Source organism: Lepidochelys kempii, chromosome 1 (assembly GCF_965140265.1).
Source record: "Lepidochelys kempii isolate rLepKem1 chromosome 1, rLepKem1.hap2, whole genome shotgun sequence".
Taxonomy (NCBI): Eukaryota; Metazoa; Chordata; order Testudines; family Cheloniidae; genus Lepidochelys; species Lepidochelys kempii.
The window spans coordinates 48003192-48025988 of NC_133256.1; the positions used below are offsets into that span (position 1 = coordinate 48003192).

The 22797-nt window shown below is 42.1% G+C and overlaps 1 protein-coding gene across 2 annotated transcripts in view; it reads left to right on the top strand.

Moving 5' to 3' along the window:
* Nucleotides 1–22797, top strand: part of KL (klotho) — a 79571-nt gene that overhangs the window by 46423 nt on the left and 10351 nt on the right. For both annotated transcript variants that reach the window (XM_073341681.1, XM_073341671.1), the window contains exons 2-4: nucleotides 7732–8242; nucleotides 15078–15346; nucleotides 18873–19989. In XM_073341681.1, the coding sequence (XP_073197782.1) occupies nucleotides 7732–8242; nucleotides 15078–15346; nucleotides 18873–19989 (1897 nt within the window). The remainder of the gene's footprint in view (nucleotides 1–7731; nucleotides 8243–15077; nucleotides 15347–18872; nucleotides 19990–22797) is intronic.

Here is a 22797-nt window from a genome sequence, read left to right on the forward strand (position 1 = left end):
TAGTCTGATCTCCTGCACAACGCAGGCTACAGAATTTCACCCACCTTATGTACTTACAGTAATCAAAATCCTTTGCATGTCTTTTCCAGTTATCTTTTTTCTTTGTATTGCTAAATGAATTTTGGTAACACTTTACTATGCAGAGTTTCATTAACATGCAAATAGAGAGTAAATACAGATATGTCACTTGGGCATGGCAAGCACAGTTTATTTGTGAAATGAAGAGCACACTGTTCCTTGTTCAGAAAACACCATTAAAATTGATACAACATGGTCTTAGAGCAGGTGTTTCTCCAGTTTTTTGTGCTGGTGTCCCCCTTTGGACTTTAAAAAAAATCGTGGAACCTCCCCCCCACCACAATAGAAAAAATTTCAACCCTACCTCACCTTAAGTTTGGGATTCTGCGCTTCAGCCCTCTCTGGCACTGAGCTGAAACATGTAAATTAGCTTCACGGGACCCCTGTGGCATGGGGCTCCAGGGAATTGCCCCGCTTCCTAACCCATAACGCCAGCCCTGTTTGTGACTCCCCTGAACCTGCCCCACGTGTCCGCTGGGGATCGCTATCCCCAGGTTGAGAAACAACTGGTCTAGAGGAATAAGCATGGTCCTGGGAGTCAGGAGGCCCTAAACTCTTATTCTGGATCTGCCATGTAAGGATAACATAGATATTGTTAGGATAATCCTAGAGATTGACACCAAAATTGCACAGAATGATGTGTATTGCCAATGCCAAACCTTAGGAAGTCTCGGTTATTTGGGGCAGGAATCTTGGGGAGTAGGCAGGCTGGTATATATTCTTAAATTAATTTTATCTCATAACTCTGCTGAACTCTCTGATAGAGTGTGATATGGCTGTATCAAATTCTGAAGTATGTTTTATACCAGGGGTGGGCAAACTATGGCCCGCAGGCCAGATCCAGTCTCTCAGGGCTTTGGATCCAGCCTGCGGGATTGTCCCCCATGTTGCTGCAGGCCCCGCGCCGCTCTCAGAAGTGGCCGGCGCCATGTCCCTGCAGCCCGGGCAGGGAACTTTTATACAAAAAACTCTTTCTGGGGGACACCAGGAAGACTGGCATTCTCAGAGACAGCTGGTAGTTCCAACTAAGTACTGGGTAAAGCTCTTGAGCTTAGCCCACAATCATCCTAGTGGCCATGCTGGGGTGAACAAAGCCAAAAACCATTTGGAAAAGTCATTCCACTGGGAGGGAATGGGCAAGGATGTTTCTACCTATGTCTGGTCTTTTAAGTTGTGCCAAAGAGTAAAAAAACCCAAGACCAGGTCAAAACCCCTCTCCAGCCACTCCCCATCATTAAGCTTCCATTTCAGCAAGTAGCTGTGGATATTCTGGGTCCTTTTCAGAAAAAGACACCCAGAGAAAAGCAGTACATACTGACTTTCATGAATTTTGCCACTTGATGGCCAAAAGCAGTAGCTCTAAGCAACACCAGGGCTAAAAGTGTGTGCCAGGCACTAACAAACATTTTTGCCAGGGTAGGTTGGCCCTCCGACATCCTTACAAATGCAGGAACTAATTTCCTGGTGGGAACCATGAAAAGCCTTTGGGAAGCTCATGGGGTAAATCACTTGGTTGCCACCCCTTACCACCATCAAACAAATGGCCTGGTAAAAAAAGTTTAATAAAACTTTGGGGGCCATGATATGTAAATTCGTAAATGAGCACTCCAATGATTGGGATCTAGTGTTGCAGCAGTTGCTCTTTGCCTACAAAGCTGTACCACATCCCATTTTAAGGTTTTCACCATTTAAACTTGTATATGGCCCCAAGGTTAAGGGGCCATTACAGTTGGTGAAGCAGCAATGGGAGGGGTTTACACCTTCTCCAGGAACTAACATTCTGAACTTTGTAACCAACCTACAAAACACCCTCCGAACCTCTTTAGCCCTTGCTAAAGAAAGCCTAAAAAATGCTCTAAAAAAGCAAAAAGCCTGGTATGATAAACATGCCAGAGAGCGTTCCTTCAAAGTAGGAAACCGGGTCATGGTCTTAAAGGCGCTCCAGGCCCATAAAATGAAAGCGTCGTGAAAAGGGTGATTCATGGTCCAAAAGCTCCTGGAAGCTGTTAATTATCTCATAGTATTCCCCACCTCAAACCAAAAGCCTAAGGTGTACCATATTAATTCTCTAAAGCCCTTTTATTCCAAAAATTTAAAGGTTTATCAGTTTACAGCCCAGGGAGGAGATAACGCTAAGTAGCCTAAAAGTGTCTACTACAAAGGAAAAACTGCTGGTGGTGTGGAAGAGGTGAACCTCTCCATGACCCTTGGGCGTATGCAGCGACAGCAGATCCAGGAGCAATGCACTAGCTACGCACCAATGTTCTCAGCCACCCCAGGACTGACTGAACGGCATACCACTCCATTGACACAGGGAATGCTCACCCAATTAAAGCCCAACCTTACCGGGTGTCTCCTCAAGCTAAAACTGCTATAGAAAAATCAATGCACAAATACAAAATGGGAAATAACTAGCTAGGTGGTAGTACTGCTGAAAAAGATATAGGGGTTACAGTGGGTCACAAACTGAATGAGAGAACAGTGTGATGCAGTTACAAAAAGGGCTAATATCATTCTAGAATATATTATCAGGGGTGTTGTATGTAAGATAAGGGAGGTAATTATCCTGCTGTACTTGGCATTGGTGAGGCCTCAGCTGGAGTACTGTGTTCAGTTCTCAGCACCACAAATGTGGATAAGATTGGACAGAGTCCATCAGAAAGCAACAAAAATGAAAATTTTTTAGAAAACCAGACCCACGAGGAAAGGTTAATAAAATTGGGCATGTTTAGTCTTGAGAAAAGAAGACTTGAGCGGGAGGACCTGATAAGTCTTCAAATATGTTAAGGGCTGTTATAAAGAAGACTGTGATCAATTGTTGTCTATGTCCACTGAAGGTAGGATAGGAAGTAATGGGATGAATCTGCAGCAAGGGAGATTTAGATTTAGATTAAATATTAGGAAAAACTTCCTTACTACTATAAAGGTAGTTAAGCTTGATACTGCCACAGTGCAGGGGGGCTGGACTTGATGACTTCTTGAGATTCCTTCCAGCCCTACGTTTCTGATTCTATGTAAGGACTGGCAGGAGATGGAGAGAGAGGACAGGAGGGGCTCTGCCATGCCTGAAACACTGATGAACCACAGGTGCACAAGAAGGGGTGAGCTCAGATTAAGGGAGGGTGTGTCTCAGGGCTTTTGTTATTTTCAAAGAGCTGTAACTCTCAACTACTTTAAGAGTAAAGTGACTGTAGTTAAGAAATTCCCCTGCTAACCCCATATTCCTTGCTGCCCTGCCATGTTGTCCCTGAAGGAGGTAAACTACTAAGCTCAGAGTGCCCTCAGTGTAGATGGGGTGCTGAGGGAGTGTTTGAAAGTAACTGGAGGGCTCAGAGGTTTCAGGGTCTAGGGCGGCTGGATGGAATGTTTCACATCCCTCAAAAAAGGTATCAGACTAGAGGCTTGGACCTGGGAGTGAGCCTTAGAGTCCAAGAGCAAGAAATGGTGACTAGACTACATCCAGACTCAGGTGGCTTGAAAGCATATGGAACCCAGCGATTGGGTCCACTTGCAACAGACTGGTGACTGTACAGGGGGTCAGGGGGCCAGTTTGTAACAAGTCCATTTTAGTGAGGCACCTCCTTCCAAGCCAAAATATAAAAGGTGTGATCACTGCCCATTCCAGATCAACCCAAGCTCATGCCAAGCTGCGCAACCAGCTCGAAAATGCCTAGGCAAACCAGGCTCAGTAGAAGTATCAGTTAATACAAGTAAATAGTGGCTTTTGGTGGTCTTAATTGCATTCAACCGTGAACTGAATTGCATGAACCATAGGTTAGTTTTTGCTTGCCATTGCTACACTATCAGGAGTTCAGAGGTCAAATAAGGACAAAGGAACAAATAGACATTTACTACCAGCTGTCTCTGCTCTGTGGCTGGCCTCCTGCAGCTTTATCTCCAGAAGCCTTTAATTACAGAAATTCCAAAGTTCCATACACCAAACTATTCCCAAATACTCCAGTAATGTTGATTGGCACTCCGTCCATAATCATTAGAATGAATGTATGGCATGTTATTTTCTGTGTCAGGATTTTTGGCCACAAAAACAGTCTCATTCCTTTTACCCAGGCAAACTGTGGAAGGCAGGCATTTGTTGTATAAATGCAACTTTTTCAAAATGTTAGTGGCTGGCCATTGTTGTACTTTCTTTTTCACCAGTGGTGAACTGTCCAGCGCCTGTTTCCCCTCTTTACTATGAAGAAAGGATTGAGCTGGAAGAAGTCCCTACCTCTTTGGCTTTGTTTTGAGATAGGTGGATATGAAGATGCAGGACCACAGGTGCTGACTTTTGGTTTTGCCAGTACCTCCTCTCTGCCCCTCCCTCCCCCATGCAAGTGGTGGGCAGGGCCTTTGGGGAAGGGTCTGAGCAGGGTTGGGGCCTGAGCCTTGGGGTGCAGTGTGGGCAGGGCCTGGAGGAGAAGAGGCTGAGTGGGGACTGGGCCTCGGGGAGAAGAAGCCGAGTGGGTGTGGGGCCTTGGAGCAGAACACAAGTGGAGTGGGGGGGGTGAGGCTGGGGCCCACAAAAGATTAATCTGGCTCTGTGGGTTCAGAGCACCCCCTATTTTTTTCTGTTGGGAGCTTGAGCCTTGGAGCACCTCTGGAATTGGTGCTTATCTGAAGGAGGCATTTGTTTTGCTCCCCTAGAGGGAAAGGATCAGGACATATTGGGTCACTCCCTGTACAACCTTGGAGGGGACAGTGTTACACAGAAGGACAGCACGTACGGGGATACAGGTATTTTGAACATGGATTGTGAAATGGGTCTCCGTTGACATAGAGAAGTCATGTATCTTTGGGAGCATGCATGGTGAGTGTCTCCAGGTGTCTGGTCAGGGATGTGGGATGGGGGTCATGAGTCACATGGGGAGAATAGATACCACTATTATGAGGAAACGTAGGGGGATTTATGGAGGAGGTAATACAAGCCAGTTTGCTTGTGTGTTAGTATAATTCAAAGTAGATGTTAAAATGTATAAGAATGTGTTTTGTGTTTAAACTTCATGAAAAACTGGGGGAATGTTGCAAGCATTGTTTTCTCTTATCTGTACCCTGTTACAATGTAATAGCAAACATTTGCATTGTATATACCCCTGTAACTAAGTAACCCATCAAATGAGAAAAAACCCTTGTGTAATGCAAATGAAGAACTTTAACAGGAAGGTACAAATTCCTGTGCATGGAAAGCATATGGTCATTGTGTGTGAGATCAAAGTCTCTAAGTACATTCCTCTTTCCCCATCATGAAAGAAAGGACACACTGGAGGCTGTCCTGTCAGCTTAGTTTCTGTGAAAAGAAGCTATAAATATGGACACATGAAAAATTATTTTGTTTGGATTCTAACAGGGAAAAATGACAGAAAAGAAGATGGAGATCCCTGGAGTTACTCTGGGTAGCCCTAAAAGACTTTTGGGAAACTGGCAGATTACATCTCTGCTGCCTTTTGAAATTATAAACCAGTGGTTCTCAACCTGTTTACATTGTGGGCTGTCCTCTGTGTTATGTGGGTCGTATCTACACAATACATATAGGATCTTTGTGACCCTTAGGATGTCACATGGGCCACAGCTGTGTGCTCATTGGGCTGCAAGCAGCCTGGGGGCTACAGGTTGAGAACCACTGTTATAGACTGTGACTCACATGTACATATATATTTTACCTGCTTTAACCTCTCAGTAACTCTCATTTGTTTTTCTTAGCTAATAAACCTTTAGTTAGTTTACTATAGACTTGGCTCCTAGCATTGTCTTTGGTGTGAGATCTAGGATGCAAATCAACCCGGGTGAGTGACTGGTCACTTGGAACAGGTGTAACCTGAATATTTTATCATTTTTGATGTAAGTGGCCATTTATCACATAGTCCATCTTGCCTGGGTGGCAAAATAGACTGGAGAGCCTAAAGGGACTGTGTGGAACTCCGTGTTAAGACTATTATAGTGATCCAGGAGTTCACATTTGTTACTGGGTTGGGGAAATCTAATTATAGAACATACCATCAGTATGGGGTGTCTGCCCAGTTTTTGACAGTCTACCCTGAGAGGCTCATGGTAGTGAGCCACTCCAGACAGCGGGACACCATGGTATTTTCTTTGTTTTCTCCTTTTGTCAGCAGGATGGGGTTACAAAATATGGCAAAATTGTCTTGTGAGTCTGCAATTCAGATATCATGTCTGTATGTGAGGTTTTGAAGTAGAGTTACTATTTCTCAATTTTCAATTTTTCCTCAGTAGTTAATCATGTTTTATAAATTTATCTCTTACGGCAATAGAGATGACAATCTGACATGTAAACAATTAATTCTTAATAAATCTGGCATTTCATTGCAACTGGAAGCTGTGAATGATAATTCTGGATTAAAATGAAACTGAGAAGCAATTATCAATGTATCAGTGATACATTTATCAGGATGGAGATGCAAGGCCTTCTGTATCATTTAAATCTTGAGGAAGGGCTGGAAACAGTGGCTATACGTGGATGTCTCTGCATTTCCTGCATGTTGTAGAATGGGGCTCCTACTTGGCTTTGAATAGGTTGGTGCAGAGAGAGAATGGGTGTGTCTCTGTGTGTGTTTGAGGGCTGGGGTTGAGATGTGGGGGTTATGAGATTCCTGACAATCTGGATTTAGTAGCCTTAAACCCATTTATAATCGGTGTGAAGGGGCACTGGCTTCTCTTCCTGCTCATGTCTATCCTTCTTCCAAATCCTCGTGATTCTATGCGTAGTTTTAAATCAGACCTTATGATTCAGAATCTGTTTGAAAACTCCAGTTTATTTTGAACAAGAAAAGTCAGATTTAATTTATTCATTCATTTATAAATTAAAGAAATAAAAGATTTTAAAAGATTTTATACAGGACAGAGATGGCAGAGTTTTGAAGTCATTCTCTTGACCACCAGTCCCAGCTCTAACCGCTAAATGTATGACCTCCAGATTTTTTCCGCAGTTCCAGATAAGAAGTTACCATAGCTTTTTTTCTAGTTTTGCCTTTCTTTGTAACTGTCTAAAAACGTAATAATGTAATTTTTGACAATTTCTACACATCTAATCTAAAACAGTGATAAACAAGCTAAGACTCCTGTAATGTAAAATACAATCTGAAACATGTTTTTTCAAATACATTTTTAAAATGTGCTCTTACTTTTTAACTATTTGAAATCTCATGATGCCAATAATACTGTAAGGTGTAATTTGTTACCAATTTAATAAAATTTAAAACCAGCAAAACTTTAAAAAGTAATGATATCAGAGAAAATGATCTTTCTCTTTTATGTGTGTTCAAACCAAAAGCCTAAGTTTCACTCATACCAGTAGGTAAGTACAAAGCCAGGTTTCACTGTAAAATTAAAACACTATTTTTCAAAAGATCAGAAAAACCAGCATTATATTCAGTGCATGGAATATACACCAAATTAAGCAGATCTTGCTGCTTTTCTAAAACAAGCTCTTCTTGGATCAGTGTAATATTATCTACTCTGATTAGCATAATAGAAGTTAGCAATCATAAATCACTGAGAAGGGAATAAGACTTAGCCAAAGGATGTGAGGATAAGGCAATGCTAGTCAAATCGGAACATTAGTGAGTGAATATGCTATTGCATTTCTGTTATTCAAGACAGAATTTCTGATGCATTCATTGTAGTCTTTCTTCTCAACAGGCCCACGCCAAAGTCTGGCATCTCTACAATGATCATTTTCGTCCAACTCAAGGAGGCCAAGTGTCCATTGCCCTCAGCTCCCACTGGATAAAACCTCAAGCTATGACTGAACAAGACATACAAGAATGTCAAAAATCCCTTGACTTTGTGCTGGGCTGGTTTGCTAAACCCATATTTATTGATGGTGATTACCCTCAGAGCATGAAAAATAACCTCTCATCTCTGCTGCCTGAATTCAGTGACGCAGAGAAGAAGTACATCAAGGGAACAGCTGACTTTTTTGCTCTTTCTTTTGGAGCAACACTGAGTTTCCAGCTCTTGGATTCTCAGATGAAGTTCCATCAGGTGGAATCACTAAGCCTGAGGCAGCTCCTTTATTGGATAAGCCGTGAATATAACAAGCCCAAAATATTCATTGTGGAGAACAGCTGGTTTGTGTCTGGTAGTACCAAGCGAGATGATGCCAAATATATTTATTATCTCAAGAAGTTCATTATGGAAACTTTAAAAGGTAGCTCTGTTGACAAATTAATATTATTCTCCTGACAAAACTTATGGAAATTATCCCACTAAAGCTCATTAAACAAATGCTCCAAAACTTAATTTTGGTCTTTAATGTTTACCTAGACTTTTGCTATGAAATGAGACTTCAAATCAGTTAGTTAGGTTCATTTTTATCACTGGTTGACAAGAGTCTTTTAATGAGTGAGATATGGATGGGATTTTGTTCGTCTGGTCCTGCTCTCCTTGAAGCCAGTGGCAAAACTTGTATTGATTTCAGTAAGAGGAAGTGCTGTTTGTTTAGTTATCAATGGGATTTGCTTGGAATCATTACAGGAAAACTCCAGTGATGAGTTTTAATATGTTAGCTGAATAAGAGTGTGTGTACATCTGAGGAAGTGAGCTGTAGCTCACGAAAGCTTATGCTCTAATAAATTGGTTAGTCTCTAAGGTGCCACAAGTACTCCTTTTCTTTTTGCGAATACAGACTAACACGGCTGTTACTCTGAAACCTGTGTACACACACACACACACATATACACACACACACCCCGGATAATCAAAAATTTGGATAATCCAGAGAATGGGCAAAGAGCTTTCTAACCATTATTTTAAAATGCAGAGTTGCTTTAAACTAGCTGACCCCTCCTGGAAAAGCATTAAAACATATCCCCCTTCTTTATTTACAGCGTACATGAACCGTTACTTCTAGTAAAAAGATCCAGTTTCTAAGAATGCAGAAATGATAGTTTTAAGTTGCAACAACAGCAATACTGTACTATTTTTGAGTTGCTTCAGTTTATCGTTTTTGCATTTTAAAAAGCTGGTATTGTACTGTTTCCTAGAAGTAACAGTTTGTGTACGCTATAAATAAAGAAGGAGGCTACATTTTAATGCTTTGCAATGATCCTGTGTGTGTGCTGGTTGTTTGCTTAATATGGAAAGCCAAATAATGGAGGCTTGGATAAATGGGGTTCTCCTGTAGTTTTAGAGCCTGATTCTGCTCTTACATAAGTTTAATTCTGTGGACTTCAGTGGAATTAATCCTGATTTACACTGGTCTGAGAATCAGGCCTTTGAAGTTTTAAGTAAAATTATTTTATTTTAACTAATTTTTTTTACCAATTGTTAACCTAGAATTAAAAAAATGACACCCCCCCCCAACTTACTTTATAACATTGACCCGTCCCATTTTCTAATACTTCTTTAATGGCAAAGTACTGTAGGTTTTTTCAGTCCGGCTTCTCAACAACAAGTTTTTGGGATAACTGTTCCCTGTTTCCTCCTTAATGATTATTTTTATTATACTGTACTTTCTATTACTACAAAACTTGTCATAATTGGTTTATTTCTCTGTTATATGCTTCAAGGGTTTTTACAATATTAGTAGCTGAATTAAACTATTCATTCAGGTTAAATAACTTTCATGTTACAATGGAATTTTCCTTTAATGGTATAGTGCAGATGATTTCAATTTGCCTCTCAACCGGGATAAAAGATCCTGGAATTACTACATTTGTTTCAGCTGCTTTTGCAAACACCTCACTATTACATCTAAACTAAAAGTTGAATTAACATGCAAGCCAATGTTGTATCTAAAATCTGGGGGATAGTGTGTACTAGAGTTATTAATTATTGCATGTACAATGTGTTAGAGGTGTATGTGGCATTATATGGAAACTACATAGTCATATTCTTGTTAACAAAAAGGTGTTGTTTATTCAGTTTAATAAAATTATTGATATATATACATAGATCTGCACTCTCAGTGTGACTAGGGCTTACTGGCAACATATTAAATTATAGACTATATTTTCCCTTTCAATTTGCCACTCGGTCACCAAGAAATCCATAATAAATAACAAGAAGTATTATTATTTTGGAATGCCAAAAATTTGCTCAACCCTTTACAGAAACAAGTAAAGATATAGTTCCTGCCCTGAAGATTGTACATGGGGGCAGGGGAAAGTATGAAAGAAGATAAAAGTAATACAAATAAGTCATGTGGTTACTCGATAAGGCATGTGCACTGCTTGATGCTTACATTGTATTTGAGAATTTCTTCCTGCTTCCAAATTTTTTTAACTCACTTCTCACAGGGAACATGGCACAAGTCACCAAACTTTTAAGGAGGGATTTTAGGAGAATTTTTGGTGTGCCGGAAAAGCAATGTAGAAGCTCTCTCTGCTGACATGCAGCAGGAGTGTAATGCTAGTCTAAGAGAAATTTTTGCTGATGCTAGTTAACGTGACTCCACCCTGACTTTTATAGAATCATAGAATCATAGAATATCAGGGTTGGAAGGGACCCCAGAAGGTCATCTAGTCCAACCCCCTGCTCGAAGCAGGACCAATTCCCAGTTAAATCATCCCAGCCAGGGCTTTGTCAAGCCTGACCTTAAAAACCTCTAAGGAAGGAGATTCTACCACCTCCCTATGTAACGCATTCCAGTGTTTCACCACCCTCATAGTGAAAAAGTTTTTCCTAATATCCAATCTAAACCTCCCCCACTGCAACTTGAGACCATTACTCCTCGTTCTGTCATCTGCTACCATTGAGAACAGTCTAGAGCCATCCTCTTTGGAACCCCCTTTCAGGTAGTTGAAAGCAGCTATCAAAGCCCCCCTCATTCTTCTCTTCTGCAGGCTAAACAATCCCAGCTCCCTCAGCCTCTCCTCATAACTCATGTGTTCCAGTCCCCTAATCATTTTTGTTGCCCTTCGCTGGACTCTCTCCAATTTATCCACATCCTTCTTGTAGTGTGGGGCCCAAAACTGGACACAGTACTCCAGATGAGGCCTCACCAATGTCGAATAGAGGGGAACGATCACGTCCCTCGATCTGCTCGCTATTGCCCTACTTATACATCCCAAAATGCCATTGGCCTTCTTGGCAACAAGGGCACACTGCTGACTCATATCCAGCTTCTCGTCCACTGTCACCCCTAGGTCCTTTTCCGCAGAACTGCTGCCTAGCCATTCGGTCCCTAGTCTGTAGCGGTGCATTGGATTCTTCCGTCCTAAGTGCAGGACCCTGCACTTATCCTTATTGAACCTCATCTGATTTCTTTTGGCCCAATCCTCCAATTTGTCTAGGTCCTTCTGTATCCTATCCCTGCCCTCCAGCGTATCTACCACTCCTCCCAGTTTAGTATCATCCGCAAATTTGCTGAGAGTGCAATCTACACCATCCTCCAGATCATTTATGAAGATATTGAACAAAACCGGCCCCAGGACCGACCCCTGGGGCACTCCACTTGACACCGGCTGCCAATTAGACATGGAGCCATTGATCACTATCCGTTGAGCCCAACAATCTAGCCAGCTTTCTACCCACCTTATAGTGCATTCATCCAGCCCATACTTCCTTAACTTGCTGACAAGAATACTGTGGGAGACCGTGTCAAAAGCTTTGCTAAAGTCAAGAAACAATACATCCACTGCTTTCCCTTCATCCACAGAACCAGTAATCTCATCATAAAAGGCGATTAGATTAGTCAGGCATGACCTTCCCTTGGTGAATCCATGCTGGCTGTTCCTGATCACTTTCCTCTCATGCAAGTGCTTCAGGATTGATTCTTTGAGGACCTGCTCCATGATTTTTCCAGGGACTGAGGTGAGGCTGACTGGCCTGTAGTTCCCAGGATCCTCCTCCTTCCCTTTTTTAAAGATGGGCACTACATTAGCCTTTTTCCAGTCATCCGGGACTTCCCCCGTTCGCCACGAGTTTTCAAAGATAATGGCCAATGGCTCTGCAATCACAGCCGCCAATTCCTTCAGCACTCTCGGATGCAACTCGTCTGGCCCCATGGACTTGTGCACGTCCAGCTTTTCTAAATAGTCCCTAACCACCTCTATCTCCACAGAGGGCTGGCCATCTCTTCCCCATTTTGTGATGCCCAGCGCAGCAGTCTAGGAGCTGACCTTGTTAGTGAAGACAGAGGCAAAAAAAGCATTGAGTACATTAGCTTTTTCCACATCCTCTGTCACTAGGTTGCCTCCCTCATTCAGTAAGGGGCCCACGCTTTCCTTGGCTTTCTTCTTGTTGCCAACATACCTGAAGAAACCCTTCTTGTTACTCTTGACATCTCTTGCTAGCTGCAGCTCCAGGTGCGATTTGGCCCTCCTGATATCATTCCTACATGCCCGAGCAATATTTTTATACTCTTCCCTGGTCATATGTCCAACCTTCCACTTCTTGTAAGCTTCTTTTTTATGTTTAAGATCTGCTAGGATTTCACCATTAAGCCAAGCTGGTCGCCTGCCATATTTACTATTCTTTTGACTCATCGGGATGGTTTGTCCCTGTAACCTCAACAGGGATTCCTTGAAATACAGCCAGCTCTCCTGGACTCCTTTCCCCTTCATGTTAGTCCCCCAGGGGATCCTGGCCATCCGTTCCCTGAGGGAGTCGAAGTCTGCTTTCCTGAAGTCCAGGGTCCGTATCCTGCTGCTTACCTTTCTTCCCTGCGTCAGGATCCTGAACTCAACCAACTCATGGTCACTGCCTCCCAGATTCCCATCCACTTTTGCTTCCCCCACTAATTCTACCCGGTTTGTGAGCAGCAGGTCAAGAAAAGTGCCCCCCCTAGTTGGCTCCTGTAGCACTTGCGCCAGGAAATTGTCCCCTACGCTTTCCAAAAACTTCCTGGATTGTCTATGCACCGCTGTATTGCTCTCCCAGCAGATATCAGGAAAATTAAAGTCACCCATGAGAATCAGGGCATGCGATCTAGTAGCTTCCGTGAGCTGCCGGAAGAAAGCCTCATCTACCTCATCCCCCTGGTCCGGTGGTCTATAGCAGACTCCCACCACTACATCACTCTTGTTGCACACACTTCTAAACTTAATCCAGAGACACTCAGGTTTTTCTACAGTTTCGTACCGGAGCTCTGAGCAGTCATACTGCTCCCTTACATACAGTGCTGCTCCCCCACCTTTTCTGCCCTGCCTGTCCTTCCTGAACAGTTTATAACCATCCATGACAGTACTCCAGTCATGTGAGTTATCCCACCAAGTCTCTGTTATTCCAATCACGTCATAGTTCCTTGACATCACCAGGACCTCCAGTTCTCCCTGCTTGTTTCCAAGGCTTTGTGCATTCATATATAAGCACTTGAGATAACCTGTTGATCGCCCCTCATTCCCAGTATGAGGCAGGAGCCCTCCCCTCACAGACATTCCTGCCTGTGCTTCCTCCCGGTATCCTGCTTTCCCACTTACCTCAGGGCTTTGGTCTCCTTCCCCCGGTGAACCTAGTTTAAAGCCCTCCTCACTAGGTTAGCCAGCCTGCTGGCAAAGATGCTCTTCCCTCTCTTCGTAAGATGGAGCCCGTCTCTGCCCAGCACTCCTCCTTCATGGAACACCATCCCATGGTCAAAGAATCCAAAGCCTTCTCTCCGACACCACCTGCGTAGCCATTCATTGACTTCGACGATTCGACGGTCCCTACCCAGGCCTTTTCCTTCCATGGGAAGGATGGACGAGAACACCACTTGCGCCTCCAACTCCTTTATCCTTCTTCCCAGAGCCACGTAGTCCGCAGTGATCCGCTCAAGGTCATTCTTTACTCTGTTAGAGCAGCAAGTGTTGTGTAAATGTGGAGGGCTTTTTAAAAAAAATCAGTGTTTGTCAAACAGAAAAGAACTAATCTTTAGGGAAAGAAATATTCTAGTTTCTTTGTGAGTTTATCATGGCAAATTAAAGAGACAGCTGAATTAATCTCTTTTATAATTCCATTGGTTTAATTGGTTCAAACGGTGCTACATCAGGAATCAGTTTGGCCCCTCATATCTGATTGTAGTGAGATACATTTGTAAAACTAGGAAATATGAACACTTTGACATTTGATTGTGTAAAATCAATGTGTACCTAGGGAGGTGGTAGAATCTCCTTCCTTAGAGGTTTTTAAGGTCAGGCTTGACAAAGCCCTGGCTGGGAGTATTTAACTGGGAATTGGTCCTGCTTTGAGCAGGGGGTTGGACTAGATGACCTTCTGGGGTCCCTTCCAACCCTGATATTCTATGATTCTATGATTCTAAATGTTGGCAGTGTAACTAGGCTGTGTAATGTTAAGTTCAATAGGTATCCAATTTGTGTTTACATAAGGTGGTGAGTGATGAAGCTAAATTGTGCTGGATACTGATACAGGCCCCAGTTTAACAAAGCACTTTAAAATGTGCTTAAATGCTTTGCTAAAAAGGAATAGATTTAACTATGTGCTTAAAATTAAACACACACACTTAAGAACTTTGTTGAATCGGGACCCTCTCTAAGAACATTTTGCTGATTCTAAGTGTTTAATATCTATAGAAATGCAAACCATTTGTAAACCTCAGATTAAATCACACAGTGGAACTTGTCACAACAATAGTAATGCTGGTACGACCCTTACATCTGTAACAGGCTTTCCACCTACTTTAGGTATGAGGGTTAATAAGTGCCAGATATTTATACCAGAAAATAGTATTCTCATCACAGATGTGAGGGGGTGTGCAAAATCAAATGAATAAAGTCTCATCAGCATTATCACTGCCACCTGCATTGCTTGGATAGTTAATGCAAATCCCTAAAAACACCAAAAAGTTGTGTTAAATTTTTCATGATAATTGCTTCAGAGTAACTTTTTTGTTTCTATATAACTTCTTGGATGTAAACTGTAAGAGTTGGATCCAAAGCCCATTGAAGTAAATTGAAGGAGTTCCACTGAATGGAATTTGAATCAAGCCTTAAGACATTTATTTATCCTGCTGCATTGCTCAAATACTAGAATCGTTTTTTTAAATGGTATACTCTATCTGGAAAAAATGAACAATATGAGGTCATCTTGGTTTTTTTTCTTCTCAGCCATCAGATATGATGAAGTTGATGTCTTTGGGTACACCGTTTGGTCCCTCATGGATGGCTTTGAATGGCATAGAGGATACAGCATTAGACGTGGATTATTTTATGTTGATTTTCAAAGCCATGACAAGAAGTTTTTGCCAAAGTCTTCAGCTTTGTTCTACCAAAAGCTAATAGAGAAAAATGGCTTCCCGCCTTTGCCTGAGAATGAACCCATAGATGGGAAATTTCCCTGCGACTTTGCTTGGGGAATTGTTGATAACTACATTCAGGTAAGGCTGATGACAAAGTCAATAGATGCTCCAACCAAACTGTTCTTTAAGTATATAATAATTGTATTATGCAAGTATATAATCATTGTAACTTGGGTGATATAAGGTCTGTTACCATAATGATGTAGTGGGAACACCAATTTATTAAAGCTGCACATTTTACAGAATATCTTCCCAGCTTTCACCAGGCATCCTAAATGTGACCATGAAAGTGGATCCAAATTTAAATATCATAAATAACAGACTTTCTAAAAACAAACACCACATAAACAAAAAACAGAAAATGTGATCTAATGTACATCTTCCTAGATCACTTACTATGTGTTCAGTTAACAAAAATACATTCTTTTTCAAATTCATTTTGGAAGATAATTATCTACTAAATTCAACACTTCCACACAAAGGTACTAATATATGAAAATGGCAAATATTGCAAGTGGCATTTTTATCTCCATAGTTTTAACAGCAGCATATGCGGTTGTTGTGATCCAAATCGATTCCTTTTAATGGCAAGAAATTTATTTAAATATACCCTTGCATTTGGAAATGCTAAAAGTCATGAAACCATCATTACGCATGTTTTCTAAAGGCCATTCCTAATTAGAGCTGCGCTCACTTTTTTTTGGCAATTAGGAATTTTACAGAAAAATGCATTTTTCAGGGCTGTGAAACTAACTATTTGCAAATCTTGGTCAAATCTGGTGAATAGTTTGCCCGCACACACACACCCCAAAAATGGGAAAAAAAATTAAAAAGTGAAAATCTTTTGGTTCAATAACATTGAATCATTTCATTTTAACTTTTTGTTTCAAAGTGGAATCTTGTTTTCAAATTTGCCCAGTTAAAAAAACCACACCTGAAAATGACCAAAACAAATTGAAAAAACAAAAATAAATTGTTTAAAGTCAACTTAAGAGGTTTTTGGGGGGGTGGGAGGTTGGATTTTTTTTTTAATTTTGAAAAAAAATTGTTTTGATTTTAATTGAACCAGGCTTCCCCCTCCCCCCGGCCCGATAGGTTGGGTTTTTTTGGTTAGCCCCCAAACTGAAAAGTCTGTTATTTGCTCAGTTCTGTTCCCAATGTGTTCATGTTTTCTGCATGTGCATTACAGCATCATTGTTAGTGACATTATGTGCTAAAAAAAAGCAGAGAGTGTACAGGAAAATACCTTTGAAACAGGAATGGACAATTCTGCTCTGCTCCTCATTTGCCAGGCAGTGCAGTGTTGCCTCTGTCTCTGCGGCATCACTGCCCACTTGTAGCAACCAACCTGAGTCCCTCTTCTTAGCTTTCACTTCTTTTCTCCAGCTAGATCTGTTTCCTCTGACAACCCTTCATGATTAAAGCCTTCATTTCACATGCAAAAATTATAGACAGGTTGTGGTGTCTTTGAAAATGTGACTGTATAATTCTCAGATACTGTTTTGTCTTCAGGGCTCCTGTAGCCACAATAAAGATGTAATGTAAAATTCAGCTCTCCGATTGGATCCAAGAGCAAAATTTTTAATTTAGATTTTCCACAAAGACAGAAACTTTCTGAAGGCTGGAGCAGGGGTTCTGGAACAATTTTTATAGTGGGAGTACTAAGAGCCATTGGACCAACTGTAAACCCTGTGTATAATGGAACCCACTTCAAGCCAGGGGGTGCAGCAGCACCCCTAGTTCCAGCACCTATGAGCTGGAGCATAGCTTTTTTTTGTTTCTTATCCTAAAAGTAAGCTCTAACTTCACACTATTGAGAAACATTACAACCTCCTTACCTGATGCATTGATTTTTAAGAAAATTCAGCAATCCTTGTCCTTCTGGTCTCAAATAAATTGAGACTGGAAATGGCACTGCTACCTTTGGGATCAATAACAGCTGTCAAGTTACTGAGTCTGTTAGTTCAAGACACTTAAAAAAACCCTTCAGACTCTGGATATTTTCACTTCAAAAGGATATTCAAACATTTTGTGCTGTAAGGCTGAGGTAGAATGATTTGTAGATGTATCACAGTGGAAAAACATTTCTGATAGCATTCCCACAGTATTAGTGGAAATGCATGCTTTAGTAATCTACAAGGAACAATTCTCCAGAAAAGCAATTTCCCTCTGACATGCTGTTTTTTATTGCTTTCCTCTGTAAGCACAACACTGACCTCTCCAGAGAAAACAGCAAGTGATCTGCAGCTGCTCTGCACAATTTTACAGTCTCAGTTACAGGCTCAACAGTGGGTTTAGGCTGACCCTGCTTTTGAAACAAAAGGTCCAACAGGGAAACTTAGGCTCAGAGGCTTAATTTAAGAAGAAAAATAGTGGACATAGACAGATGTATATGTAGGAACTGTGTCCAATAGTTTGGGTCTTTCCTTTGAAAGGCAAACTGGACTAGGAAGGAGAAAAAAATAATACACATCATAAAACCTTCTAAGTAACTCTTTCCCTCCCTTTAGAGTCCTTTGTATTATCATGGTATTTATTAAAAAATAAAGATGTGATGTTGCGAGACTCTGAGCATCTATATCTCTCATTGATTTCAGTGGGTAATACAGGTATTCTCTAGCTCTCAAGCCCAAAAGATTTGTTGAAAATTTGCTTATTGTTGGAGAGATGCACGTTGGTATGACTCTGATATCAGAGCAAAAATATGACTCAGAAATAAACAGCATGCTATCTTAACCAATTTCATGTCATCAAAGCGAAGGAATGACACTTTTTAGTTCAATATGCTAGTGCAGTTAAAGGACATTTCTTTAGCAAGAAGCAAAATTCTTTCCCATCAATTGTATTCATGCTGAAAATCAAGCTCAGAGACATATTTCTCTTTTATCACAGGTTCCAATAAGGAAACTGTTTAATTCTTCATGTTTCATTTATTACTTATTTTGTTCCGCTTTAGAGGAAAAAGGAAGGCTTATTTATGGTAATTTATAGTGTACAAGTAGCCCTAAAATATAGCCTTTTAAACTTTAAAGAAATTATTTTAAAAATGAAAAATTTTAAAAAAATTTTAAAAATACACACTTTGCTGTATTTTTGCTTCTCTGGATTTGCTTTTTTGTCCCTAAGCAGCCCCTGATTTCCCTCACAGAACTGAGTGTTGTGGGGAGAGTGTAAACAGAAGGCATACACTAGTACACTGCCTTTTATAAAAGTAGGGTGAAGGTGCTACATATATTTGGCATTTTCTGACCTTACAATATTAAGATGCATTCATTCATATGAGTCAGAGATGGCATCAGAGATAGGGTTACCAAATAGCCACTGTAAAAAAACGGGACGGGGTGAGGGGTAATAGGCGCCTATATAAGAAATAGTCCCCTAAAACTGGACTGTCCCTTTAAAAATGGGACACCTAGTCACCCTAATTAGAGATGTATGAGGGAGATGCTGAAAGGAAAAATGTGTTCATCTTAGGAGGCAGCATCAATTAAAAGAAATAGTCTACTTATAATTATCTTTTCATAAACCTTGTCTGATGGTTATGAATTTTCTGTATAATCAGAACTGACAATTTGAATCTTGTGTGTTTCTTTTCCCTTCTTAGGTAGACACAACCCCCTCCCAATTCCTTGACACTAATGTATATGTGTGGGATGTTCACCACACGAAGAAGCTTATTAAAGTTGATGGAGTTGTTACCCCAAAACGTAAGCGTCACTGTGTTGACTTTGCTGCCATCAGACTCCAGATCTCGTTGCTGCAGGAAATGCATGTCACACATTTTCATTTTTCTTTGAAATGGTCTTTGATTCTCCCTTTGGGTAACCTGTCTCAAATCAACCACACATTCCTGCACTATTATCAGTGTTTTGTTAGTGAACTTCTCAGAGTTAATATAACTCCTGTTGTAGCTTTATGGCAACCTATGGCTGAGAACCAAGGGCTTCCGGTTGTGCTAGCCAAATATGGAGCCTGGGAGAACCCAGAGACAGTTCAAGCCTTTGTTGAATATGCCAAGCTCTGCTTCAAAACTCTTGGCCACCATGTCAAATTTTGGATTACAATGAATGAACCCTATGTGAGGAACCTGACATATTCTGCAGGGCATAATCTGTTGAAAGCCCATGCTAAAGCCTGGCACCTGTATGACAAAGAATTTAGAAGATTTCAGAAAGGTAAAATATCTATAGCTCTGCAAGCTGATTGGGTAGAGCCAGCCTGTCCTTTTTCCAAAAATGACCAAGAAGTTGCTGATAGAGTTCTAGAATTTGACATTGGCTGGCTTGCTGAGCCCATCTTTGGGAATGGTGACTATCCACATGTGATGAGAGAATGGCTTCACCAAAGAAACAGCATTGATTTATACAATTTTCACTTGCCTTATTTCTCTGAAGAAGAAAAGAAATTAATCCAAGGCTCATTTGATTTTTTTGCCTTAAGTCATTACACTACTGTTCTTGTGGACTGGGAAAAAGAAGATGCACTGAAGTATGATCACTATCTTCAAGTTCAAATGATAAAAGACATCACATGGCTGAACTCCCCAAGCAGAGCTGCAGTGGTGCCCTGGGGATTGCGCAAAATGCTCAAGTGGGTTAAATCCAAGTATGGGGATGTCCCAGTTTATATTATAGCCAATGGAATTGATGATGATCAGAATATGGTTCAAGATAAACTGAGAGTATATTATATACAAAATTATATCAATGAAGCTTTAAAAGGTAAGGAATCCATGAAAAGTTTATACACTGAAAGTACTAGCATAAATTTTGGCAAAGCATATGACTGGGAAAAAAAATTGGCATCTAACAGCATCTAACATGTAGTTATGCTGTAGTTTATAATGGATAACTTATTCTATGGTACATAAATCTACTGTTGTTGTTAAGCAGTAGGAAGACAGAACTACTTCCACATGTTCTTAATAAAGCAGAAGAGGAAAAATATATCTTTAAATAACTGGTGTGAATAGCTTCAAAATCTGCTCATGAGATTCCTACCCTCCTCCCCACCCCTCGACTACTCCTTTCATCATCTCTTTTGGTGCTTCTTCCTCTTTCCCCTCTGTGTTTGAGTACCACGGGCCTCAGTCCACAGTCCCTTCCTTTTCTCCCTGCACCTTATTCATGGGTGATGTCCTCTCCTCACACCAATTCACCAGTCTACCTCTGCGTACTATTTCTGACCAGTGCTACATATCTGACTGTCTCTCCAGCACACCATCTTGGGTGGCCTGTCTTCAATTCAAGCTAAGCATGGCCAAAACCAAACTCTTAATACTTTCTCTGTGATTGCTGACAACACCATCATCCTGCCTGTCATTCATGCTTTCAATCTTGGGGTCACTTTTAATTCCTCCTCCTCCTTCTCCCTGCCTATTTAGGCCATCACCAAGTCTTGCCACGACATCTTCCACAATTTATAAAAATTCGGTCTGTCCTGTCTTTGCTGCTGGCTAAAACACTTGCGCATTCCCTTATCTCTTCATGTGATTGTGTCATGTAGGGTATCACTCCCACTGTCCCTCCAGAACACACATTATCTTTCCAGTCACAACACAGAAGCCCCATTTTCACATCTCTGTATTAGCTCCCCTTGCTCTCTGTATTAAGTTAAAACTTGCCCTTGCCATAAATACCTTACACTTGCTTTCACACATCCACCCTAAGAGAGAAGTGGAGGCAAAAAACCTAACTGGCTTCAAGATTGAGCTTGATAAGTTTATGGAGGAGATGATATGATGGGACTGCCTACAATAGCATGTGGCCCATCAATGGCTGCCAGTAGCAAAAATCCTCAACGGCCAGAGATGGGACACTAGGTTTGGAGAGCTCTGAGTTACTGCAGAGAATTCTTTCCCAGGTATCTGCTTGGTGGGTCTTGCCCACACTTCAGGGTCTTAATTGATTGCCATATTTGGGGTTGGGAAGGAATTTCCTCCCCACCCCCAGTCAAACTGGCAGAGACCCTGGGTTTTTTTCGCCTTCCTCTGCAGTATGGGGCACGTAGGGTGACCAGACAGCAAGTGTGAAAAATCGGGATGGGGGTGGGGGTAATAGGAGCCTATATAAGAAAAAGACCCAAAAATCGGGATTGTCCCTATAAAATAGGGACACCTGGTCACCATAGGGGCACGGGTCCAGTGCAGGTTTAAACTAGTGTAAATGGTGAATTCTCTGTAGCTTGAAGTCTTTCAATCATGATCTGAGGACTTCTCTCACTAAGCCAGAGGTTAGGGGGTCTATTTCAGGAGTGGGTGGGTGAGGTTCTGTGGCCTGCAATGTACAGGAGATCAGACTAGATGAGAATGATGATCCCTTCTGACCATAAAGCCTATGAATCTCATGTTTTCTTCCACACTGTCCATACGCTTGAAATGAGTTCTCAGCGTATGTTTGCACTACAGGAGGAGATGTGATTGCACCATGTTTAGACATACCTGAGCTAGCTTTTAATGTAGCAAGTGTGTGTACTAGCTGCAGTGAAGCCATAGCAGCGTGGGCTGTAGGATCCTGCCTGGGACCCTGGGTACTTATTTGGACAGCTAGACCACACTGAAGTTCGTGTTGTTGTGGCTTTGGTACCATGCTGATTGCAGTGTAGACATTCCCTTACTCTTCCTCATTCAGAGCCCTCCAAAACTCGTGGTGCTTCCATGAGGTAGGAACCAGATTTTTAAAGGTATTTAGGTGCCTACTGCAGAGGTGGGCAAACTACGGCCCGCGGGCCACATCTGGCCCATGGGACTGTCCTGCCCAGACCCTGAGCTCCCAGTTGAGGAGGCTCACCATCCGCCCCTCCTCTGTTGTTTCCCCTCCCACGCAGTTATGACGTCACATGGGCAGCGGGGCTACAAGCTATTACTGCTCTGAGGGGCATGGTAAGGGGGCAGTGGTGGTGCATGCAGCGGTGGGGCGGGAGGGTTGGGTAGCAGGTCCCGGGGGGCAGTCAGGGGACAGGGGGCTGTTAGGGGCGGCGGTGGTTCTGGGATGGTCAGGGGTCGGGGAACAGGGCAGGGTTGGATAGGTCAGGGAAGTCAGGGGACAGAGAGCGGGGGGGGGGGGTTGGATAGGGGGTGGAATCCCGGGGGGGGGGGGCTCAGTTTGGGGCGGGGGGTCCCAGGAGGGGGCAGTCAGGGGACGGGAAGTGGGAGGGGGCAAATAGGGGGGTGGGGCCATGCTGTTTCGGAGGCACAGGCTTCCCTACATATAGTTTCGCACCCCGATGTGGCCCTCAGGCCAAAAGTTTGCCCACCCCTGGCATAGTGGGATTTTTAAAAGCATCTACGCACTTAATATCCATTGAAATCATGAGTTTTAGGCACCTAGTCATGAATGCACAAAAGGACCTAAGTGCCTAAGTCCCTGTTCTAGTGTCTAACTCCTGCGGAAAAGGACCTAGGGGTGACAGTGGACGAGAAGCTGGATATGAGTCAGCAGTGTGCCCTTGTTGCCAAGAAGGCCAATGGCATTTTGGGATGTATAAGTAGGGGCATAGCGAGCAGATCGAGGGACGTGATCGTTCCCCTC